Source organism: Besnoitia besnoiti, chromosome XI (genome assembly GCF_002563875.1).
Source record: "Besnoitia besnoiti strain Bb-Ger1 chromosome XI, whole genome shotgun sequence".
NCBI lineage: Eukaryota > Apicomplexa > Conoidasida > Eucoccidiorida > Sarcocystidae > Besnoitia > Besnoitia besnoiti.
In genome coordinates this window covers 674,013-697,554 of record NC_042366.1, presented here as the reverse complement: position 1 = coordinate 697,554, position 23,542 = coordinate 674,013, and the positions used below count along the sequence as shown (strand labels likewise).

Here is a 23,542-nt window from a genome sequence, read left to right as displayed (position 1 = left end):
AAACGCTTTACGAATGACCCATCTGACCACCGTGCCCGCTGCATCAGCTTTCTTCGGGCTTACATGAAGAGAAGCACTTGCTTGTATCCCGCTTGCGCACACAACTGAACACCTTCCCCGAGCGAATGCGTGCCTGATGACGCATCGTTGTGCTTATTTTCAAAAAAGTTCGGACGACAGCACGCCTACATGTCACAGCACCAGAATCGTATAGGGAAGTACGGTCCTTGACACATCGGGATGAGCAGTAGAGTCGTTGACACGGGTCTATTCATTCGAGACGGGCTGAGATCTGTCTCCGCTCTCCACAGCTCGCGATTGAGGCGGACACACACGCGACTGAGAGAGCGGTCACCAGTTTCGGCGTCGCTCCAGAGCACTGGTTTCTTCTGTGTGCATGCCTTTTCTGACTTGCGAGAGGCGCAATAGACGGTCTCTGCCTCGTCTGCGGCCGCCATACTTCGTTACTTGCATACAGCTCCCTCTACAACCTGCCAGCTGAGTGAACCGAGACCTAGGCCGCCTTTATTGGTCTCTCACATCGCAGCGCCGACCACGATGCCTCCAAAAGTAAGTGTACCTCTGAACATGTAGCTACATTTCTCGAATTAATGTGCTGGAGAAGTGTGTTCCAATGCGTGCGTAGACCCGATGTGGAACACTGCGCATACAGTGTCGGACTGCGCTCACCATGCTTCCACGTTAGGCCGTCACGCCTGGGTGGCTCACCGCTCTGCTGTCGCCACGGGGGAGACATGCATGAATGAACGAAACTGAATGCCCACTAGGCCACTGTGTTGTTTGCATTCAAGAAGGGGGCATACTCACTCGAGCTACCGGGAGCCGTTGAGACGGCAGCCCCAGCCTCAATGTGGCTGTGCGCCTGTTGCTTTGTCGACGCGTGCATGCACAGCTTATTCGGCGTGCGGACGTACGTTTTCTGCAAGTCTGTCCTACCCGACGATGTCGGTCGTTTGCTTCCGACACACTTGCATTTCTGGTGGCGTTTAATAAAAGTTTCTCGAATATATGCTGAGGTCAGCCCGCTCTGGTCGTCCGGCTGTTTCCGGAGACGGGAGCGTTCTCCAAGCGTCAGCTAGGGCATGCCGTTCCAGTCTCAATGTAGCTGGCAGGAGAACTTGCTTGTTTCCTTCGTTTTTGCAGCCGTCCACAGCTCTTGGACATGCTGCGCATTTCGCCTGTTTCTCAGCTTTTCTCGCAGCTGCTGGCGTCTTCACGACCCGACTTTACCTCGTTCGTCTTCGCCGATATCAGCCTGTCGCGCTTTGGAGGACCGTCCGTCAGCGATCTACGAATGGTTTTTCCCACGCCTGCGCAGCTGTCGCTCAAGTATTTATCTGAAAGCCGGTCTGCTCGGCGGGGCTTCATGTGACGTGGCGCCGCGTATCTGGTCTTGTTGGCGGTTCGTCTGTGCCTCGTCTATCCAGCCATATCAAGAGAAGTGGGGATCTTCTGAATCGCTTTCTCGCTGTTTTCCTCAGATTGCAGCCCCTGACAACCTGAGGGATTCTTCCTTAACACATTCCTGCATGTCCGTATCAGTCGATTCCGCCTGGATGAACAGGGCGTCCGGGAGAGGCCGGCGATCTTGTTCGTTCGTCTCTGGAACGTAAACCTACTGTCCACACAGACGCCCTTTGCCCAGGATGGAGGGCACGACCCAGCAGAGCTGTCGCGGGGTGTTAGGGCGCCACCAGGAGGCGCAGCGGCCTCTTGGTGGCGGATCAGCATTGGCGTCTGGCTGTCTGCCTGGCGTAGAGGCCACTAAAGAACGCGATTGGGCTTCGACTCATGGCAGCCCCGTCCCCCCTCTCTCCTCGTCTAAACCATTTACCTCGGATGCAACTCCGTTTTCGGTTCAAGTTGAATCTTCTTGCTCTTCTGTCTGGACTCGCCTCGACTCCCCTCGCCGCCGCGCGTCGGCGGACGGGGTGCTGCTGACTTCTTTCTCCGGCTCTCGTGGATCCTCTTCGCTGTCTTTCTCTCTCACTTCGCCCCCCATGCATTCTTGGGGGGATCTCCAAGGGAATGTCCACGACCCTCACCAGCACACGCTCCCGTGCAAGCCTCAAATGTGGGCGCCGCCCGAGAAGGGACTGCCGCAGAACGGTGGCGCACGTGAAACGACCCCGCAGTGTGGTGAAGGACAATATTTGGGCGCAAGTCGCCGTGACCTGCACTACGCCGCCAGTTTTCTCGCAGACGCCGGCCGCCCATCTTTGCACTCGCAAGGTCGCATGCCTTCGGCGCCCCGGCATGACCCTGTCTCAACTTTGGAGTCGCCTGAGGGGGTGGCAAGCGGCCCCCCAGCCCCAGGCCGAAGCAACGCCGAGGCTGCGCGGCTTTCTTGCCTGGCTGGTCTCGCCGAAGGAGACATGAGACAACAAAGCGCGACTGAAGAGCGGATGTGTACCGCAGATTACGGCGCTAAGGTTCCATTTGCCGCAGCGCCTACGGGGTCTGCGACCAGAATATTGCCAGCTCATGACGAGGAGCGTCCCACGACGCCAGGCGCTGTGTCCGGGGTGGGAGCTGTTGGTCGCCTCGAAGGTCACGCATCAAGCGAGCAAACAGTGGTGAATAGAGCCACATCTCGCGCGAGGTCCTCAGACGCTCTTGCGTCATCAGGCCTCGCTGGAAACCTGGAGTATGCTTCAGCCCTGCGGCAAGACGAATCGGCGCGTCCTGCCCACGCGCGGACGACGGGTGGGAATGCGGAGGACCCTAGACAACTTCTAGATAGGGGCATGGGTTATCCGTCCTCCAGTAGCCTTCGAAATGTCTCTGTGGAGTCGCCGAGCCCAGGCGACGTTCTGCGAGACGTGGAGACACCGGTAGGCTTGACGCTTCCGCGTCGCGAAGTGGAAGTGCACCCGAGCCGACAGCCAACCAGCACGGGGGAGGCATCGGACGACACACTCGCGACTGCCTGCTTTCCACACTTTCCCGCGAAAGCCCTCGAAGCCGCATCACCCGAGTCACGCGGAAGCGCAGACCCGCGGGACGTCCAGGCGACACAGCTCCGCGGGGAGGCAAGCGTGCGAGACACTCACGCAGCCTGCCTCGAGGGCGGCGCCTGCGCTGTCTGTTCATCCGCCGCCGGCCGAGTCATTCCCGCCCCTCGCTTTCTGTCGCGGGAAATGGTGGTGCATGCGGCGCCGCCCCCCAGCGGGGCCGAAGCGTCGCCGTCTGGCGGCGCCCTTCCTGGCGCGGCTGCTGGCGCCTTCGCGCACGCGCATGGAGTTCCGGCGCTCTCCCAGGGAGCGCCGGACCCGGGGACGGTGAACCAGCTTGGAAGAGGCGAGGCTGAGGGTCGGAGCTTGGGCGACAGGGAGGGCGCGCCTAGGCAGGAAGGCGGCTGGGAGAGACACAGCGAGGGCGCGGCCGCGGAGGGACGGCTGCCTTGTCCGCGAGGCGCGCCTCGCGCGCCTGGAGACGCGCCAAACAGGGTTTTGCAGCGGGCTAGACAGGGAGGCGCAGCATATCCACAAGATCAGAGTTTTTGCGGCTCCCGTCTGCACCAGCCCCTTCCAGTGACTGGCGCAGGTCAAGGCGTGCCACGCCATGGAGGCGCCTGCATGGCTGGGGCATCCCAGGCTTCCGCCACACCGTTCGGTCACTCTCCCTCATTTCCAGAAGCGTCTGCGTCGCGTGCAGCTGTTTTTCCCGGTGATGTCCCGATGGCGTTTGCCGGCGCGACCCCCGTGGTCGCTTCGTCGTCTAGGCCAGCGAGGCCTCTTGCGTTGGCTCTGCACGCGCCCTCACGGGGACTGTCGCCATCGCCTTCTGCGACGGGCGCGTGCGACGCGAGCCAGACGCGGCACCCTGAAACCGCTCCTGCACAGCCAGGGCAGATGCAGATTCCGTCGCCAGTTCCAGGGCCGCACGCGTACGTGTCGCCTACGTCGGGCGTCGACAGGTCTTCCCTCGGCGAAATGGGGTCCGCGTCTTCCTTTTCTTCTCAGCAGCATCTTGCGTCGTCGCCGCAGGCCTCCTCGTCGCTGCCTCATCCCGCTCCCGGTCAGCCTCCCGCATGGCCTGTCGCGCTCGCTGCAGCCGCACCATCGGCCGCTCCGGGCGGCCTACAGGCGCCTGGCGCATTCGGCGTGGGATCTCCGAGAGACGCGCGCGGCGGCTGCCCTAGTGGAGGCGACAGAGACTCCCGGAGCGAGGGGGCTGGATCGACTGCGCCGGGCGCCCTTCCCGCTCCAGACGGTGGCGAGGGGAGCGCGCGGACTCCGCGGAAAGGGTCACAAGGCCCCGCTGCGCCCTCTCAGACGGGCTCCACGCCTTCTCGGGCAGGACTGCTGCAGCGGGCGGGACAGCAGCTCTCACCTAGCGGGCAGCCGAATCGGTTTCTGTCTTCTGTTTCCGGGGTGGTCTACGACAAGGGCGGGGAGAAGTGGATCGCGCGGTGGAGCGAGAACGGGAAGCCTTTCAAGAAGACGTTCGCCGTTGGCAAACACGGCTTTGAGGCCGCGCGGATGATGGCAGAGGAGTCGCGCCTCCAAGCTCTCTACGCGAAACAGCGAAACAGTGGCGCTGCAGGAGGACGACCCAACTCGGGAAAGAATAACGCGCTTTTCGATCCTGCGTCGCCTGCTCCAAAAGGAAAAGGCGGCGCGGGCCGCTCCGCGTCCAAAGGCGCTCGCGACAAGCAAGGCGCCACAGAGGGCGTCCTTGCACCGCCAGGTGATGCGGCGCCTGACGGGTTGCCGCGCGGACCGCTCAAGCCAGGCGCCGACGCCGTCGCGGCGAGCCGCGCAGCAGGTCACCGCGTGGTGTCGTCAGCTGCTTCAGGTGGAGTAAGTGCCTCGCCAGAGGCTCAGCGGCGGAGGGATGGTGGGTTCGTTGCCGGTCAGAACGCTCTGACAGTGCCGTCGATTCCAGGCAGAGTTGCAGGGTCGGGCGGTGCTGTGCCGGGCTTCTCGCCGTATCCGCAGCACCCGTTTTCGACCCACGACAGTCTGTTTTCGTCTGCGGCTTCCTCCCTCACTCCTGCCCGAGATGTGGCGCCTCATCAGGCGATGCCAGACGCCCAGTTTTTTCCGGGGAAGTGCGCCGACTCGGCGCACCTCATGGGAGCAGCTTCATCGGTCCCCTCGTTTCGGGGGCAAGGACTTGTAAACGTGTCGCCGCACGGGCTGCCTCCTCCAAGCCTCTGTTCAGACGTCAATCCCCAGGATTCATCGGCTTGCGGCGCTCCCCAGTGTCTAGAACACGACGGCGCAGGCGTGGCTGCAGCAGGCGGCGTGGCTGCAGCAGGCGGTGTGGCTGCAGCAGGCGGCGTGGCTGCAGCAGGCGGTGTGGCTGCAGCAGGCGGCGTGGCTGCAGCAGGCGGTGTGGCTGCAGCAGGCGGCGTGGCTGCAGCAGGCGGTGTGGCTGCAGCAGGCGGCGTGGCTGCAGCAGGCGGTGTGGCTGCAGCAGGCGGTGTGGCTGCAGCAGGCGGTGTGGCTGCAGCAGGCGGTGTGGCTGCAGCAGGCGGTGTGGCTGCAGCAGGCGGTGTGGCTGCAGCAGGCGGCGTGGCTGCAGCAGGCGGCGTGGCTGCAGCAGGCGGCGCGGCTGCAGCAGGCGGCGCGGCTGTTGACCACCCGGGCCTCCTGTCTCGAAGCGCCGGGAGGGACAAGGCGAAGCCCGAAGGCCCTGTGGCTGGTGTATGCGCCAGTGCGCGCCGACGCAGAAAGCGCGACGATGAGCAAGACGACAAGCTCCTGAGTCGCGACGTGAAACTAGGGATGCCGAAGAAAACCCAACGAACCGACGAGGCTGTGTGTTCTCGCCAGGCCTCGCTCAGCTCAGAGGGAATACCGGGTTACGCAGAGGGGGTCGCTGGCGACTGCGCTCTGCTGGCGGGCGTCCACCCTTGCCACACCTCAGGCTACACACCTTCGCACTCTCCCTCCTCGTCGCTTTCGTCTCTGGTCGAACGAGCGAATGGGGAAGTCGGCCTCAAGTCTTCCCCTTTCGCCGTCGAGGACGGCAAAGGCGAGGGAGGGGCTCGGGAGGCTGTTGCGCGGCCGGAGACAGGACAAGTTAGAGAGGCGGAGGACGAAGGAGGCGTCCGCGAAGGCGCAGACAGTGGCGCCGCTGGCGCGCTGGCCGCCCCAGTTCTTTCCGCGCCGAGGAAGCGACAGCAGAAGCAGCTGGCGCGGCAGCTTCAGCGCCAGGAGCAGCTCTTTCGGCAGCAGGAAGCTCTTCTCCAGAACCAGGCGGAACTCTTTACGCGCTTGCTCCATCGTCGATCTCTCCAGCCCAGCAAGGACCAAATCCGGCGCACTGCCAGGGACGTGTCGTCGCTGCGGCGTCTGCCTCAGCTGTGTCTGTCCTCCGGCATCAAGGAGTGTCTGGTTGCGTCGGCTTCGCGGGCCTCAGCCTCGTTGGTGAAGAAGGAGACGGCCGCTGGTGGGGTGAGCGGCAGCCGCACTCCTGGCCATGCGAGCGAGCGACGGGGTTTTGAAGGAGACGCGAGATGCAACACGCTCAAACACGAGGTGAAACAAGAGACCGCGCAGGGCGAGGGCGCTGCTCAGGGTGAAGGCGCCGCCGAGACCACCGCCTACCTTGAGGAGAGTGCTTCTCGCGAAGGAAGCGGAGAGATCCCTGCGAGTTCCCCTGGAAGCCTACGCACACGAAACGGGCCGTGCTGGTGGCTCATCCCGCCGCAGGAAGAACTGAAGGCCGCCGAGGCCCTTCGGGCTCTCAGAGTCCAGCGCCGCGCGGCCTCGCGCGAAGGCAAGTTGCTTCAGGCCGTTCTTGCGGATGGCGACGCGCTGGGACTTGGTGGCGACGCTTCGCGGGCCGCGCAGGCGGAAGGTGACGAGGACGATGAGCAGGAGGCCATCGACCGCGACGCCCACGACGCTGGAGAGGAGGCACAAGACGATTTGGGGGGCATGGAAGGCCTTGAGGGCGGCGCGGGCGGTGCTGGCGCTGAGGAGGACGGGAGAGGCGACGACGACGGAGTGCAGGGCCGCTCGGACCTACGGGAGGAAGCCGACGGCGCGACTCCGCTTCGACTGCGTTCAGCGGCCAGCAAGTTGTCTTGCATGCGAGACGACAGAGCGGAGGAGTCGGCGTCGCACAGACTGATCAAGAGCGTCCGCTTTGCTCAGACTGGCGAGCCTGAGGGCAGCGTCTCGGGTGTGGAGGAGAAGACGGCGTCTGGCGAGGAAGATGGAAACGGGGCTGTGGAGACGGATGAACGAGGTAGGCGGTCGGCGCGTGCGTCACCGACGCACAACAGAGCGGGCTGAAATCTTTCTAGGAAATGGCGGGGGGGGGGGGGGGGGGGGGGGGGGGGGGGGGGGGGGGGGGGGGGGGGCGTAAGGGGGGGCGCAGCTTCGGAGAGCGCAGACATCCCAGCGAGGAGACCAGCATAGGCTGAAACGCATGTGTGTTTGAGTGGAGTACGCTGTTCAATATCGCGAGAGGACCCAAAGCCGAGTGCCTCTGCGACATGCTGAGGAAGGCTCTCTGGGGACAGTAAAATGCGCGATCAGCAGGCCAGGGCAATGGAAGCCGTGGATTTACGGGCGGCCGCGATTCTCGTTGCGAAGGCAAGCGGCAGAGGTTCATTCTACAGGTGGCTGAACTGCTGGCTGGCCATGCAGCCAACCGGGGAGATAGATACGTGAAAACGCGTGTCTCATGCTCAGCATGAGCGCGACATGAACGCAGAAAAAAAGGTAGATAGAGCCCTGCAGGTGTTGCTGCCCAGTTCGTCCCGTTGTCACCGTCTGTGCTGCTCTGATGTGTGCGCGGTGTTTTTTTGGTCGTTTATCAGGATCCACGGAGTTCTCCTCGGCACCGTGCCTGCTTGTGCCGTCGCAGTCTTGCCCGTCTCCACTGTTTCCATGCACCGTGCCTCAGTTGGCTGATCAGTGCCTGGCGACGCTCTTTGCCTTGGGCGCGGTGAGGCCGCACTGGCGGAGACAAGACCGGAGAAGAGCTTTTGGCTGGCACGTCGCGCGTGTCAAACCTGACCTGGTCCTCCCGAGTTTCCAGTCCTGCCGATTTGTGAGACAGGCAGCGGCTCTGTCGGCCGCGCGGAACGGTAAGACGCAACGCGCGGCGAGTGCCTCGGAGCCACGCCTGGTCTACGGAGACGGGGAGGGAGGGAGCGCGAGCCCTGACGTCCTCAAGACGTATGTCGACGCCTTTCGTCCGCTCTTCTCTTCGCCCTCGTCCCCTCCGATGGAGTTCCTGCACCTCTCCGCGACAGACGTGGAAGTGGCGATCTGGCAGCTCGAGGCATCCGGAAGGTCCGCCACGGTTGACAGCGTCTACCTGACTCTCGACGGGCTGTACGAGGCCCGCACTGGGCGGAAGCTGCGCCTCGCTCCGCTCGCGCCTTCTACACAACTCTGCGTCGGCTTGGCATCCGTCTCTGAACCCCCCGCGCCACGCACCGGCGCGCCTGCTGCGCCGACAGTCCCTGCGCTGCCGCCACCGGCCTTGCCCTTCCTCGCGTCGACCGCGGGCTCGTCGTTCGTCCGTCCGGAGCACGCCGCTTTCGCCTCCGCGGCGTGTGCGGACTCCGCAGCGTCGCCCGCGAGACAGGGAGGCCGCGAGCAAGAAAAGGGCACTTCAGAGACTCAGGGAGACCCGAAAGCTGCTGCGGGCGCCTCGGACGGAGCAGCGCCGGATGCGCTCGCCATGCAGGCGCCGTGTGGAGCCGGCGGAATGGGAGCAGAGAGAAAAGGAAACTGGGTGCCGCTGGCGTACAACCCCGAAGCGAAAGTGCTGCGGCAGTTGAACTACCTTACCGCAGGCGTTCGGGTCTATATTCAGGTGGGGGTCGTAGAGGAGGCGCTTCGTGCCGAGCAGCGGCGCACTCCGGGGTCTCGGGAGAACGGCAAAAGTCCGTTCGGCGTCCCCGGGAGTGCGGACGCAGACGACGAGCTTGGCGCGACTTCAGTGAACAGCGGCGCCACCCACGGGGCCATCAACGTCTCCTCTCTGTTCCTCACGGTCGCGTGCCCCAGTATCTCGTCAGCAACTCCCGCCGCGAGGCCGCAGTTCGTCGTAGCCGAGATGGTCGAACGGCGTCTGCAGCTGCCCTTCGGCGACCAGTTCCTCTTTCGGCCGCTTCCGCTCGTCTCTGCTGCCCTGCTGGCGTCCGCGCCCGCGACTGTCATGGGCTTCAGTCCTGCGTGGATCTGCGACCTCCTGCGGAGCGGCGCCATGTGTCTGGTGCGCTTCACAGAGAAGGAGGGAGGGAAGCGGTCGAGAGGTGGAGGCGCCCAGAGCGTCCACGCCACTTCGTCCTTCTTCTACAGCCCGCCCCCCATCGACCTTACCTCGCTGTCGCCTTCTTCGGCTGCTCAGGAGCCATCTGCAGCGAGTCTGCCGTCGGTGTCTGTGTCGCAACAGCGGGGCTATGATGGAGTTGACGCGTGCGTTTCGCCGTCTGGCGCGCCGCCCACCTCCGCTGCGTTTTCGTCCACGTGGAGCGCGAAAGGACTGGCTAGAGCCTCGCTGCAGGGGGCTGCGGCCTCCTCCGACACGCCCCGCTCCCGGCTCTCGTCCCTGCCAGCCTCCGCGTTGTCTCTGTTGTCTTGCTCTGCGTCGATGCCCGCGTCGCCTCCGCCCAGGTCGGGCGCGGCGGCCGAAGGCAGTTCGCTGCCTTCTGGGCGGGCGCCGAAGCCTGTATGCTGCCCCGCAGCGCCTGGCTTCGAGACTGTGCGGCGATGTAAGTGCAGTCACCGGCGTCAGGAGCTGCAGACGGAGATCAAGCAGAAACTGAAGCAGGAGAGGAAGAAGTGCATGGCTGTGATTCGAGACTACCCAGACCTCGTCCTCCTGGTCGGCGCGCGGCCGCCGGCTCCTCGTGAGAAGGAACGGGTCACCAAGAAGAACCCAGGCTTGCAGGAGTGCCGAAAAAACGGGGTTCCAGGCGGCGCCGCAGGAGGCATGCACACGCCCAGAAACGCGTCGCCGCAGGGCGCGGCGCGCGGACAAAACAACGCAATACCAAGATCCAGCAAGGCATCCGACAACAGCCCCGCGCCGTCGGCCGTCGCCTCGCCCTCAAGCGTGGGCGGCATCTCGGCTGCGTGTGGGCTGGCATGCGCGCGAACGTCCCAGTTGGAGATCTTGGCATACCTGGTGGGCGTCGACCCCTGGAAGTACGCGAAAAACCGGCAGGACGCACCCAAGCCGGAAGAAATTCCCGGCATCTTGGCGAGGTACAAAGCCGCTGTGCGCGCGCCTGAGTACGCACAGATGCTGCACCAATGGAAGGTGGAGAACGGGCGCGAGCGCTCTGCGGAGAGCGACGTCACGGGGAGTGTGGCGAGCCCGTCGTCCCCCTCGCTGAATGCGCATCCGTCCCGCAGAAAACAGGGCCGCGACAGCAAGGGAACCCCGCCGGTTACCACCGCAGGCTTCGCCGGCGCCCGAGGAGCAGCGCCCGGTGCCGCACCGCTCGACAATGCATCCGCGGTTACGCCGGCGGAGTTGGCGTCGGATCTCGCACGCGGCGCAGGAGACATGGAGAGAGAACGAGACGTCGAGGCGAGGTCGCGTCTCTCCGCCGCGCCCTCAGAGCTCGATGGCAGCCTTCCGCGAGGCGCGCCGGGCGCCGCGCCTGGGTTCGCGTCGTCGTCCCTCGCTGTGCCGTCCTCCTCCGCCGCAGCGCTTTCCGGATGGAGTCTCAGCCCCGGCAGCCCGAGTCGGTGTCCCAGCACCTTCTCGCCTCCGTGGCAGTTGCCCCTGGTCTTCCCTGGCGCGGCGTCGACGGCGCTTTCGCCGCAGGCGCAGGAAGAGCTCCTTCGTGTTCAGACGGCCATGTCGCAGATGGGAGTCGGAACGGCGATCTGCGTGCGCGTGAAGGCCCTTCTCGGCCTCCCCGCGGGAACTGAGCAGCATGTGCGAGGCGTCGTCACGCAAAACGCCCTCTGCTTCCCCTGGCAGCGCGCAGCGCAGACGCAGGCGAAGGCACCTGGGGCAAGCGCGAGCTTGGAGGCCGCTGGGGTGTCGGTCGGGGCGGCCGCGCGGCTGGGCTCTGGGCTCCACAGCGGCGGCGGTCCTGAAGGGCTCGGCGCAGGAACGAGCCTGCCAGGGAGCAGCCTCACCGAGCAGAAGGAGGCGGGGCGAGGCGGGAAGAAGAGCACAGCCGCAGACTCCGCCGCGAGCGTGGTGGTGAACGACAGGACGGAGAAAGACGACAGCGCGTCGCCGCTCGGCAGTCTCGCCGGCAAGCGGAACAGTGACGCGGAAAAGACCGAGGGAACCGGCTTCCTCACCCTCTCGCTGAACAACAGAAGGGAAGAATTCATCCTCAGCTTCCGCGAAGTCCAGTGCCTCTTCGCGCAAGACGATCTGCGACTTGTGCGAACGCGCGCGCGCCAGTGGGTCAGCTCCTTCGCTCAGTCGCAGTCGGGCGGAGACAGAAAAGGCCCTGGAGACCGCGAAGACGGAGAGCGGGAAACATCTTCCGGGAGCGGCCGAGCTCGAAAGTATGCGGTCGTCCTCGACGACGATTTCTTCTGAGGGCAGCATGCGGGAAAGGGCGACGCGCCAGGAAACACCCCGTTCGGTGTCGGCTTGCTCGCGCCGCCAGAAGCCTCCTGTGGAATCTGTGGAGGGCGAGAAGACGAAACGCTCCGTTCGAGATCCACAGGAGGCCTTCGCAGTGTTCAGGTTGGCAAGAAAGCGCCGGGGGCGTTCCCCCTGCCCTCGCGTACTTAGAAGTCTGCGGGAGTCGCGCCGAGCGGAGAACCCCATAGGGCACCTTGTACACCCTTCAAAACTGCTGATATCTCCATTTCTGAGCGGCACCTACTGAGGAACGAAGTACCGTTGTGTGTGGCAGCATCTTGTTCGAATATTATCTGCGTGGTTTTTGCGGAGGGATGCCTGACCCGCCTCGCGCAGGTGACCACACATCGGTCGACTCTTTTATCAAGACCGGAAAGACACCCGAGACTCTGCAGTCTTCACCGCCAGCCGCGGCACCAAAGTATTAGCTACAGACGGTAGTCCACCCCCCATGAATCGGTGTGCGGCAGCCGCACGCCAACATATACCTATCTATATTCGCAAAAAGACATTTACAGGCGCGTAAACGCGGTCCCCGCCATTAGAAAGGCAATCGACGCGACCCTGGTGCGTGCACACGCTTTACAAACTGATAGGAGGCAGTTCGGATTCTGCCAGGGAGGCTCGGCTACGAAATGCAGGAAACGCGTAGTAGTGTGCGAGCCCTGCATAGGTCAAGATATATATATATATATATATGTCTGTTCAGTAAGCATCCGTGCTGTAACCTTTCGCTCGGCCTGCGAGAGGACAGGCTTGCCCTTCGCTCGTCGGAGCGAGTCTAGAGGGTTTTCGCGAACATGTTTGCTGTGAGGCGTCTTGCGGCGGCATCGTGGCTTCTCTTACGTTCGCGAACTGGCATATCCTTGCCTCGCGTCGCCCGCACGCGCGCACGCTTGTTCACTCTAGGCTGACTACTAATGTGTGGGTAGAATCACCTCAGAAGTATCACACACGGACGCAGCAGGAAACGCGTCTTTGCAAACGGTTGACATTGTTTTGCGGAAATATTCAAGAAAACACATATGATGTGTCACAAACGCCTGTGAGGCGACCTGCAAACAAGAGACTCGAGTCGCTCAATTGTCATACTCCCCTCTAGCGTGTCGGCACGCTTCACTCCTGACAGGAAACACAGGTCACAGCTGCCTTGGCGACCGGAAAGCACACTCCGCATCGCGGTCACTTCACTTCTTGTTTACGCTTCAGCCCCCCCCCCCCTCCCCCCCCTACCCTTCCCCCTCCCGCCAAAACGGCCAAGAACTTCCAAGTCAGCACACAAGAAACGGGCATCGCGCATGTCTCAAGCCATCGCACCGAAACCACATTCGCTCTCCCTCTCTTTTCTTGTGTCTGCCACAAACGTGCATGCATGCAAAGATATGCTCCAGCATGCGCGCGAAAGATCCGCGTCTCTCCCCCGTTGTCACTCTCTTGTGAACCGATGACTCAGAATGCCATAGCCCGATCCGTCGGCCGCAGCGCGCAGCACGCCTTGCAAGCGCCCTGTCCCGCCCTTTCACTCTGTCTCCCTCCCGAAGGATGCGGGCTCGTTCGTCTTTCTTTCATCCGCCCATCGATACGTCGTCTTTTTGCGAACGCCGCTGCTCCTGGCAGCGCCGGCGAATATGCGCATCGCCGCGCTCGCTCTCTGGTAGTGTCCGCAGCCAGACACTACGACCGCGTCTAGCCCTCCATGTCCACGTCCTTTTCCGCTGCATTCTCGGCATGTAGGGCCCTCTCGTCTTCCCGGCGAGCTTTCTCTTCTTCAGCAAGATCCTCCAGGATGGACTCCCGGCGCTCGGAAAAGAGGCGCCGCAGCTCCTCCGCGTCTGCTCCTGCGAGCTTCTTCGCCACGCCTAAGAGACGCCACTGCCGCTGCTGTCGCACGATTTCCTGCTGAAGGCTCAGGGACTTCTCCTCGGCACACCTGAGGACGACACCCGCACTCGCGGACATGAACAAAGGCGCGACGACACTCCACTTCCGCACACACACACACACATGCCCCCCTCCCTCTTGTACATCGTAGCCACATACGTCAAGGCACGCATGCGTCCACGCGTGAATCTGCACAACGGAGAGACGTGCTGACGCCATGCAGAGGCAGTTACCGCGCACGCACGTATACCTCGGCGAGGCGCTCGCGCCCATCCACGCACAACCCCCTCGTGTGCGCCAGGCGATGTGAAATTCTGTGTGTGTGTGTGTGTGTGTGCGAACGCTTTATTCGCTGTGGTGCCCCCCCTCTCCCCCTCCCCCTCCCCCCCCTCCCCCACACCCACACGCGGGGCGACGTGTGTCTGCGTTTGCTTTCTTCGTGGCTCTGTCTTCCTCGCTGCGTTCCAGGCCTACGCGAGAATCGCCGGTTCGATGCCGGCGAGGCGGGCGACGTGGATGCCGTGGGACTTGGGGCAAATGCCCTTGGCCAGTTTGTACAGGAAGGCGAGGGAGTGATGTTCCTCGTCGATCGCCGCCTTCATGTGCACGTTCACCACGTGGGGGTGACTTTGCATCTCGTAGCACAGCAGGTGGTAATGCGTCGCGAACAAGCAGCGACACTGAAGGAAAAGACAAACGGCAGCCACCGAGGTGCGTGACGCTGGCAGAAAAACGTGTCTGATTCAGTGGCTCGCGCACAGATGCGGCGCGGAGGCGCCTGTGACTGACTCCCCCAGGCGCGCGCGATGTCTCGCGACTGTAGCTGTGTAAAACGAAGACACTTGGACTAAATGCATCCACAAAACCAGAGGAACTGCGGCGAACGCATGCTGGCGCAGGCGACGCAGGCGGGAGAGCCAAACGGCCACCCCCGAGCGGCCGCCGCCACGCGAAAAGCGCGACAGACGCCGGGCGCCTCTGAGGCCCCGGCAGGCCGCACGCATGCGGCACAGCAACGCTGCAGCCCACGAAAGCGCAGGCATTCGCGGAGGTAGAGCTACACATCACCACCGTGCTGTGTGCTGCATAGGATCGCCGCAGGACTGCGTCGAGAGGCAGGTCGGGACGAACGAACGGTTCAGGCACAGGGCCATTTCCGAGGTCGGACGCACGCAGCAGCGCCGTTACCTGCAGCTTGTCGGTGATGTGCTCCAGCGACGCCAGCGCGATGGCCGTTCCGTCGAACGTCGAAGTGCCTCTTCCCAGCTCATCAATCACCGCGAGCGAGTGCTGAGTGCCCTGACAAACCGGCGAACAGCCACGTCGACGGCAAACGCGGATGCCGGGGAGGCCGACTCGCGGCGATGTCGCGGCGCACACGCGACCGGCAGAGAAGGCAAACGTGCGAGACTGAGGCTACAGAGTGCGGAGCTCCTGTCGACCTACCCATCGCTGCCCGGTCTTCATCCCAGATGCGTATGTATATACACGCATATATACATATATGCTTATAGATATCATTAATATGCATGTAAATATCTGTATACGAACTCGATATATCCAGCTTATGCGTGTGCCTACAAATGACCGACGAGGCGGGTCTCAGAGAATCCTCAGCACTGCCTCGCCGTCTAGCTTGCCTGGGACAACCCCCTGCCCGCTGAGGTGTGCAGCTACACGCGAGGAATCTGCTCGCGTAAACAGCGTGTGGATCGCCACGCTTACGTAAGTCATGAGGTCTGCGACGTCCTTAAGCTCGACGAGGAAGGTGCTGGCGCCCTGAAGAATGAAATCTTCTGCGCCCAGCCGAGTGAAAATGCGGTCTACGGGCGTCAGGGTGCAGCTGTCAGCTGCGCAACAGAAGACAACAGACATCCTTACATTCTCCATATAAGTTCGCAGCTCAAGTGTGCGACGCCGAGGCTCACCTCATGGAATGAGACTTGAGCCTCGCCCCCTCATAAACGTTCCGCTTGACAAGAAGGCCGGCTTCACACGCAGACAGCCGCTCGCCGAAAGGCAGGTGAGGATTAAAAGAGACCGAGATAAAATCCGGACTCGCTCCTCGCTCTCCTGCTCTCTCGGATCCTCGATGCATTCCCTTTCGCAGCCGTGCCATGTTTTTTTGCTTCCGTTGCGGCGTCCTGCCTGCACAATGGCTCCCCTTTGGCTGAACTGAATCTTCAAACTTAGCTACCGACAGAGGGTTCCTCCTGCCCTTTTCTACAGCCCGTTCTGTCCACGCTTTGCTCTCGACTGCGTGAAGGTCCAGGATTAGTGTTTTGCTCGCTCGCTCTCCGGCTCGCCCCTTTTTTTGCTGTGTGTGGTCGTCTGCGTCGCTTCGGGTTCGACTGTTGACTTTCCTGCGCCCCGAGGCCGTCTCGTGGCTTCCCCAGAGTTGCGCGGTTGAGTATATTCGGCTTCGCACCTGGCACAAAGCAGCCGATTTGTGCCATGATGACGCAGAGCGCCGTCTGCCGCAGCAGCGTGCTCTTGCCGCCCATGTTGGGTCCCGTCAGCAGCAGCGTCCGCTTGTCGACGTGAGAGCCGCAGTTCAGGTAAATGTCGTTCGGCACGAAGTTGTCCATCAGCGTCTCCGCCACGGGGTGCCTGCGCACACACGAGCACCGATTCTCCTTCCTCACAAACCGCCGCAGAGAAGACGTGTCTCCGTGGATGCACTACGACATATATACGCATATACACAGAAGCACAGATACGTATACATATGTATACGTATGTGCACAGACGCATATAAATATATGCATATATGTATATACATATTTGCATATACAAATGTACATATATGAACGTCTATATGTATAAACGTGGCGAGAGCGGGCAAGCGAGCGAGAAAGCCACGGAGCACTTTCGAAGGCGGACCTGCAGTTCTTCAGGGAGAGAACCGGCGGCTGGTCGTTGCGCGCGTCGAGGATAATCGGCCTGCACATTTGGCCGCTGCCGCCTGTCGGAACCCGGAAGCGCAGGGACGCGGCAAGCGAGAACGCATGCAGTCTGCCTCGCGACTCAGAAGCACACAGTGAAGGCGCGGGAGGCGCCCTCGCCCGTGCGACTCATTTTGCACTTTCCTGCCTCGCGGCACGCCGCGTCTCGCTGCCTGCTTCCGTGTCCGCTCTCTGCTCCGCAGATGCAGCGCCAACTCCCCCAGGCGCGGCAGGCACGGCAATGAAGCGAAACGCATATCCAACGCTGCACGCAGACGGGGAGAGACAGGCGGGAGGCAAAAACGCGCGCTTGCGTGTCCCTGAGTTGCAGCGGAGGTGTACAGCTTTACCTGCATGGTGGCTGACGACGGAGGCGAGCGACTGGAGGCAGTCGAGTTCGGCGGCGATTTGAATGGCGCGTCCGAACGCATGTGCGAAATTCGCGTAGAACTCGTTGAAGAGAACCGAAAAAAACGGATAAAACGCGTCCTTCTGCTTCTGCTCCAGATCTGCACACCGTTGAACGGGAGACAGCCACTGACCCCGCAGATAGCCGCAGTCCCTGCGCTTCACTGACTCACGCTCTACTTACCCATTCAGATGCATGCGGCTCAATCCACAACGCACCACAGCAACTACCTCGCCCTCACGGGTGTGAATACATAGATACATAGACACATATATACACAGACACATACATACACACATTACATGCATTACACATACACATGCATACATGTGCACGGATGCGCCAGCGGTCGACGGGCAACGCGTGAACCGCCCAACTCAACTCACCCCACGCGCGACAGAAAAGAATGCTCGCCGAGGAAGACACAGGCAACAGCAAAGAAGCAGCCAGGCATACCTTCCAACTCTGCCACCAGGTCGCAGATCTCTGGCGTTCGGATCCTGAGGAGAGGACACAGCGCACAGTCGATACGCGCAAGTGATTCCTGCGAAACAGCCCCGGCAGGAGACCGTTCCCATTGTTTGGTCTTCATCTGCGCATGCTCACGTGTATCGACATGCATTAAAAAAGGTGTCATGAGAAAAAACGTGATACCCCGCCCCCCTTCTCACATGCTCGCCAATGAACGACATGGACCGGCGGCTGGGCAAGCCTTGCATGCGGAGTAGACGCAGTCGACTCGCGTCTAGAAAAAAATCTCTGCGACGCGGCATCGGCTCTATCTCTGCCCGCCGCCCCCTGTCGAAGTTTGACAAGGCAGACAGACCTGTAGAATCCCTTTCTGGAGGAGGTGATGTCGCACTCGTAGTCCCGCAGCAGCTGTTTGGACACGGTGTCTGGGCACTCCACTTCGTACCTGAGAAAACGATACAGCCCGCAACAAAAATGAGCATGGCACGCATGCAGAAACAATCGAGGGCAAAAACGTGAGAGACACTGCCAGGTGACCGCTTTCGGAGGCCGCAGGAGTGAAAGCCTTGCACACGACGCACATGTCTGTGAATTATGTTTGGCCTGTAAATGGGCAGACATGTGTGCCCGCTGAAACGCGGGGTTCGCGATTCAACCACAAGGGCTAGCTGCACGCAATTGTCTTTTTTGGCGCTCGTCTCGCAAACGCGTTCTGCTGCGGTATCCGCACTGGGGTGCATTTGCCAGATATCCTTGCATGCGGCACGCGTGTCGACTGTATATTTGCGTATCCTGCAGGCGCTTACTTAAATTTGCTGTGGACGAAGGCCAGACTGCGCATCTTCCAGGCGGCCTTCAGATCCTCGAGGCACTTGGCTAGTTTCTGCTGGACTTCCTGCATTTCCTTCTCAGTCTCGTCGTAGGCCGCCAGAACGCCCTGAAGAGGAAAAACGGAAGGAAACGCTGCACACCATCAACCGCCCAGTTGAACACGTTATTCAAAAATGACGCCGCCCTGCTGTGCAGATGAACCGCACAACAAGGCTCAGGAGGGTGGCTACCCCCCCTCCTCCCGCGAGGTCTTGACCTCTCCCTCTCACCTTTGCGGGAATTTTAGCGCCGTCGGCGTCTGTGGCGATTTTGCTCTTGAGGCTGGCGACGAGTGGCGCGAGGACGGGAAAGGATCCTCCATGCTCCCTGTCTGCGCAGAGCTCCACGAGTCGCCCCGGCGTCTGCGTCGTCGCGTCGGCCGCCGCCGCCACCAGCTGGCTCTTCCCAGGGTCGCCTGCGTCCGCCTTGACCTCCGCCTTGACCCGCGTCGCACCCTCCTCGTCTTGCCCGAGCATGCGTCTGAGGCTGTCCACGAGGCGTTCGACGGCGAGAAAGGCGTCGAGGAGGGCGAGGAACTCGTTGAGGAGTTTCTGGTGGAACTGGTCGAAGTAGACCGCCTTGCGCTCGCCCTGGAGCCCCTGCGCGCAGATCTTGGCTGAGAGCCTCTCGACATCGGGACATGCACGCAGCGCCTTGCGGACGACGTCAACGGCCTCCGGGTGGCTGAAGAGCCACTCCACGGCGTCCAAGCGGCGACGCAGCTCCCGCGCGTTGCGCAGCGGCGCGACGACCCAACGACGCAGCAGGCGGCAGCCGAAGGGCGTCACAGTTCGGTTGAGGTGGCTGAAGAGAGAGTTCTTCGCGCTGCCTTCCTGCGTCTGCAGCACCTCGAGCTGTCTGAGCGCGTTGGCGTCCAGCACAAGCAGCGACGCGTCGCGCGGGCGGAAGACCTCGAACTGGCAAATGGAGAGCACCGACGCGTCCAGGCGACACCCGCGGAGATACACGCAGAGGCCGCCCAGCGCGCAGTGCAGCGACGGCCAGCGCTCGCAGAGGCGCATGCAGAGCTCCAGCGACGCGCGCTCGGAGTGCGAAGCACCCCCAGGCTCTGCCTTCGGCAGGCTCTGCAGCCGCGACGCGACGTACTTGTCCACCTCTGCGTGAGCAGCGAGGAGGTCAGGAAACGCAGTCAGCGGCGAGAGCTGCGGCGCGGACGGCAGGTACTTGAGCAGCTTGAGCACTGAGGCAGGGATGTTGACTGGCGAGTACACGACTTCCACCGGCAGCGTCTGCGCGAGAAGCAGCCGCAGCGCAGGCCACGCCCCCGGGTCGTCCGCCATGTGCAGCAGCGCCACGCGGCACGTCGAGACGTCCACGAGGCACGCGGAAAATCCCGGCTTCAGCACGCTCTTCGCCCCCTCCCGCGACCCTGCCCGCGCAGCGCCCCCTTCCTCCTTCACCGCAGCCGCCTCCGCCAACCCTGAAAGGCGCTTCACCCGCGCCTTCTCCGCCGCCGCCGCAACGCCCATCGCCTCGTCGAGGCCCTCCGCCTCGTCGCACCCGTTCTCCTCGCCCTTCGCGACAGAGCTGTCGCCCGGTCTGTCGCCTCCGCAGCCCGACGGCGTCTGCGTGTCGTCGTCTTCTTCGTCGCCGAAGAAGAGAACGAGCAAATACCGCGCCTCGCTGTTGAGCATGTCAGCGTGTCGTACGGTGCCTGCCGAGTAGACCTCGCAGACTTCGCGTCGCACGGCTTTGTCCTTCGCGCCGACGCCCGCCTGGCTGTTGCGTTTTTCGAGTTCCTTCGGCGTCTCCATCTGCTCCACGACGACGACTTTGTAGCCGGCCTGAATCAGCTGTCGAGCCTGCACATGGAGATTCTGTTCAGGGAAGCCGCAGTGTGGCTTTGCATCGTTCCCGCCGCCGCCCATCCATTTCAGGTCGAGAATACGGTGCGCCGCGCACGCGTCGCCGTAGACGAGCTCGTAGAACTTGCCGATTTTGAACAGAATCAGCTTGTCGAAGTGCTGCTTCTTGATCTCCCAATACTGCGCCATTCCGGGAGTCATGTGCGGCCGCGCGTGTGTGCGCGCCATCTGCGAGTCCGGTGCGGGGATCCACAGCGTCGAGAAGTCGTAGGCGGCGTCGCAGTCGATCGCCTTCCGCCCTGCGAGGTCGCGCATGCGTGCGGGATCTGACCACGGCGGGAAGCTGAACTGCCGATGGTAGGTGTAGTAGTCCTCCACGAAGTGACGAAAATAGTGACAGTTCTGTGCCGCCGGTGAGGCCAGAAGCCGCCGCCGAAGCTCAGACTCGTCGAGCTGCTCCTTCGCCGCCGCGAAGGACAACGTCGACCCCGTAGGTTTCGCTGCCGCCCCAGCCGGCGAACTGACGGGCCTCGACTCCGAGGCCCTCGCTGGCGGGGGCGAGCACGTCGCAGACGAAGAGTAAAGCAGATCTTTCAGCTTCGTCCCTGAGGACGGAGACGGCGTAGACGGCGAAGGAGACGCGGACGAAGGTGCCTTGGCCTTTACGGAAGACGGAGGCTCGCTCTCGCTCTCTTTGCCCTTCTTTTTCGGCGCAGATTTCCGCCGCCTCCTTCTCTCTTCTTCCTCGTCTTCTTCCTCGTCTTCCTCCTCTTCTTCCTCTTCATCGTCGTCGTCGCTGTCGTCGTCCTCCTCGCTTTCGTTCTCGAAGCTGCTATCACTCATCGAGGAAGCCTCGAACTCTTCTTCGTCCTCTTCTTCTTCGCTGTCCTCCTCCTCCTCGGCCTCTGTTTTCGCGCCCTTCTTCGCTTTACTTTCCTCAGCTCCCTTCTTCCGCTTCGCTTCCTCCTGTCGCTTTCGCCGAACCGAAGCGGGCGTCTGCACTTTCTCTTCGTCATCACTCAGCCTCACGCCCTTTCGGATTCTCTTAAACTTGCGCACGTCTTCGCTGAACGCGCCAAAAAAGAAACTGAAAACGTCCACGTTCGAAGGTCATGCGGAGGCCGCGACCGAGACCGCTAGGCCAGGCTGGGTGTCTCAGACCGCAGACAAACAGTCCCCACACACGGTGCAGCGCAGGAGGGTGAGACAAGTCAAAGCAACACTTCACCGCAGCCTCGTTCTCTCCACCTCGTTGAAAGCCCCAGGCGCCTGCCCAACACCACAACGTAGAATGCGAAATTGTTCCATTGCTTGTTTCAACCCGACATCGACAAAACACGTTGCAGGTCATCGCGCACGGAGCCCGCATGGGCAGCTGCGTCACGCGCCCACGCCCTCACGAAGGCGCTGCGGCGTCTGCGCGGCTCCACGCTGCGGACGCACGCGAGGCTAAACACATCGGGCGCAACTTCGAAAAAGAACAAAAATGTGTGACAAAACGTACCTTGGAGGGTCGTCGTCCTCGCAGGGCTTTGTGGCTCCATTCGCTTTTTCCGGGGCAACCTGAGACACGCAAGCACGAAGGGGCGGGGAGGGGAGCGCGAAAGTCGAAGCAAACCGAGAGAAGAATGAAATCAGAAGCACAGTCAAGAGAGTGTGTTGCCGGTGCCTCTGCCGACAGGCCTTTCTCCTCGATCTCTCTTCCTGCGTATGCGGAAGGCGCCAGCCTCGCGTCTGTGGAAGGCCGATGACCTGAGACTATCCGATGCGGAAAACACCAAAGATCATGAGGCGCGACGAGATCCGATTACTGGCGTATGACTTTCCATCAGCACAAACTATGAATGACAACGTACACGAAGGACGCCACAGAACTTTCGCTTCCACCCCACCCCCCGCAGGAGATGGACGTAGGCAAATAGAGACGACATCCGCGCTAGTGAGACATCGGCGTCCACTGGGCACCTGCGCCGGTCGCGGTGGCGCGCGTCGACTCACTCTCTGTCGCTTTTTCTCTTCGTTTTCCTGAGAAGCGTCGCTCTCCTTGGGGGTCGCGTGCGCGGCTCTGTCGGGGGTTGCCGCCTCCGCGTCGTCGGCGTCCTGCCTCTTGCCAGCAAAGCCCTCGCTGAAGCGTCTCGCGGACTTCTGGGCGGCGCCGCTGCCCTTCTTGCCTGGCTGCGCCCCTGCATCTGAGGGCAGCGCGGAGGACGACACGGGTACGCTTGCCGCCGCCGGCGCGTCATCCTGCTCCTGTGGCGAAGACGCGCGACGCGCGGCGCCCTTAGAAGCAGCGTCTGCAGAGCTTGGAGTCGGCTGGCGGGAGAAGAAGGAGAGAATCGAGGCTTGCTTCTGCAGGCACGACGCAGAAACCAAGAGAGACAGAGAGTTCAAGCAGACGCCAAACCACACCATATGGCGCAGGCGTGAATGCAAGAGGAAACAGGCGGAGAGAGAGTGAGAACAGGGAGAAAGAAAGCAGGCATGGGGATGAGAGTGGGCAGGACTGCTGAAGATAGATCGGGAGGAAGCCAGCGAATCGTCCCGCGTAGAAAGTAGAGGCCAACGAAGGAAACTCGCGTAGCAACGGAGCAGAAAAAGAGGACTGGAAGGGCCGAGGAAGATGCGGCAGCGCGGTCCATCCAGAAACGGTTCTGAGCGGCACCAGCCGACGGCAGCCGCCTGCGCAGGATCGAGGAGAGAGGAAACCATGGCGTGCGCGTGCGCCTCTTCTCTCATGTTGTGCTTTCGAGTCGCTACCAGCGTCTGCGTGTGTGTTGGGTGCCTCTTTCTCTCTGCGTCCTGACGCGCGTCACCTACCTTCCCAGAAGTCTCATAAACGCCTCCCCCCGAGCGGCGCGCGCCGCATGGCTTCGAGCCTGCGGGCGCGGCCTTCGTCTGCTGCGGCGACATGGGCGCGCGAGAGGAGAGAATAACGAGAGAAGCTACGGCTATTATTTACGGAGCGGCAGAGCGAGGGAGCAGCACCACGAGAGGCGAAAGAGAGGCGCGGCCAGAGGCACTGGAATACAGGCAAAGCTTCGCTGCAGAAGTAGTAGCGAAAGAAGGTCAAATGCGGCGAGCAAGAGAGACCGGTGTGCGAGCAAGAGAGACCGGTGTGCGAACAAGAGAGAAGGGAACGCGGAAGAAGAGACTGGAGGCGCCGCAGCAACCCAGTTACGCAGACGAGTCCGGGGATTCGGCGGGCGGCCAGGGTCACGAAACAGCAGATAAAGACAGGAGAACGAGACGAGACAAATGGAAGATCCCGATGGACTGGTAGGTGTCGGTACACAACGGCCACCTCGAACTCCAGCGCTGTAGAGACAGGGAACAGACACGTAAGCGGCAGCGAGGCGTCTTTACAACTTCGATTTTAGACAAACAAGCAGGTGCGACGGGAGGAAAAGGAGGAAAAGTGGCAGACGAGGGAGTGTGAGAAGACAGGCGCATGTGCGTGCAGGAGAGGAGCGGAATGTCGTTCTCCCAGGCCCGAAGAGAAAAAGGATATATCCCCTGCGGGGAAGAAAAAAATTCGACGCTGCAGAAGTTCTCAGCTTCTGCCAGCACAGAGCCCTGCG

At 62.2% G+C, this 23,542-nt stretch overlaps 2 protein-coding genes across 2 annotated transcripts; one reads left to right on the top strand and one right to left on the bottom strand.

Annotated features, from left to right (window-relative positions):
• Window positions 1-1,667: 1,667 nt before the first annotated feature.
• On the top strand, window positions 1,668-11,514 carry BESB_019790 (uncharacterized protein; the record flags this gene model as incomplete). The annotated part of the gene is made up of 2 exons (XM_029360688.1): window positions 1,668-7,227; window positions 7,805-11,514. The coding sequence occupies 2 exons, from the start codon at window positions 1,668-1,670 to the stop codon at window positions 11,512-11,514; spliced, it is 9,270 nt and encodes a 3,089-aa protein (XP_029216047.1).
• A 1,734-nt stretch (window positions 11,515-13,248) lies between these two features.
• Window positions 13,249-22,874, bottom strand: BESB_019780 (putative DNA mismatch repair protein MSH6-1; the record flags this gene model as incomplete). Its single annotated transcript, XM_029360687.1, has 14 exons — window positions 13,249-13,492; window positions 13,918-14,123; window positions 14,632-14,742; window positions 15,169-15,293; window positions 15,872-16,053; window positions 16,327-16,408; window positions 16,739-16,897; window positions 17,254-17,297; window positions 17,624-17,713; window positions 18,075-18,205; window positions 18,369-21,030; window positions 21,469-21,527; window positions 21,963-22,313; window positions 22,782-22,874. The coding sequence occupies 14 exons, from the start codon at window positions 22,872-22,874 to the stop codon at window positions 13,249-13,251; spliced, it is 4,539 nt and encodes a 1,512-aa protein (XP_029216046.1).
• Window positions 22,875-23,542: the final 668 nt, after the last annotated feature.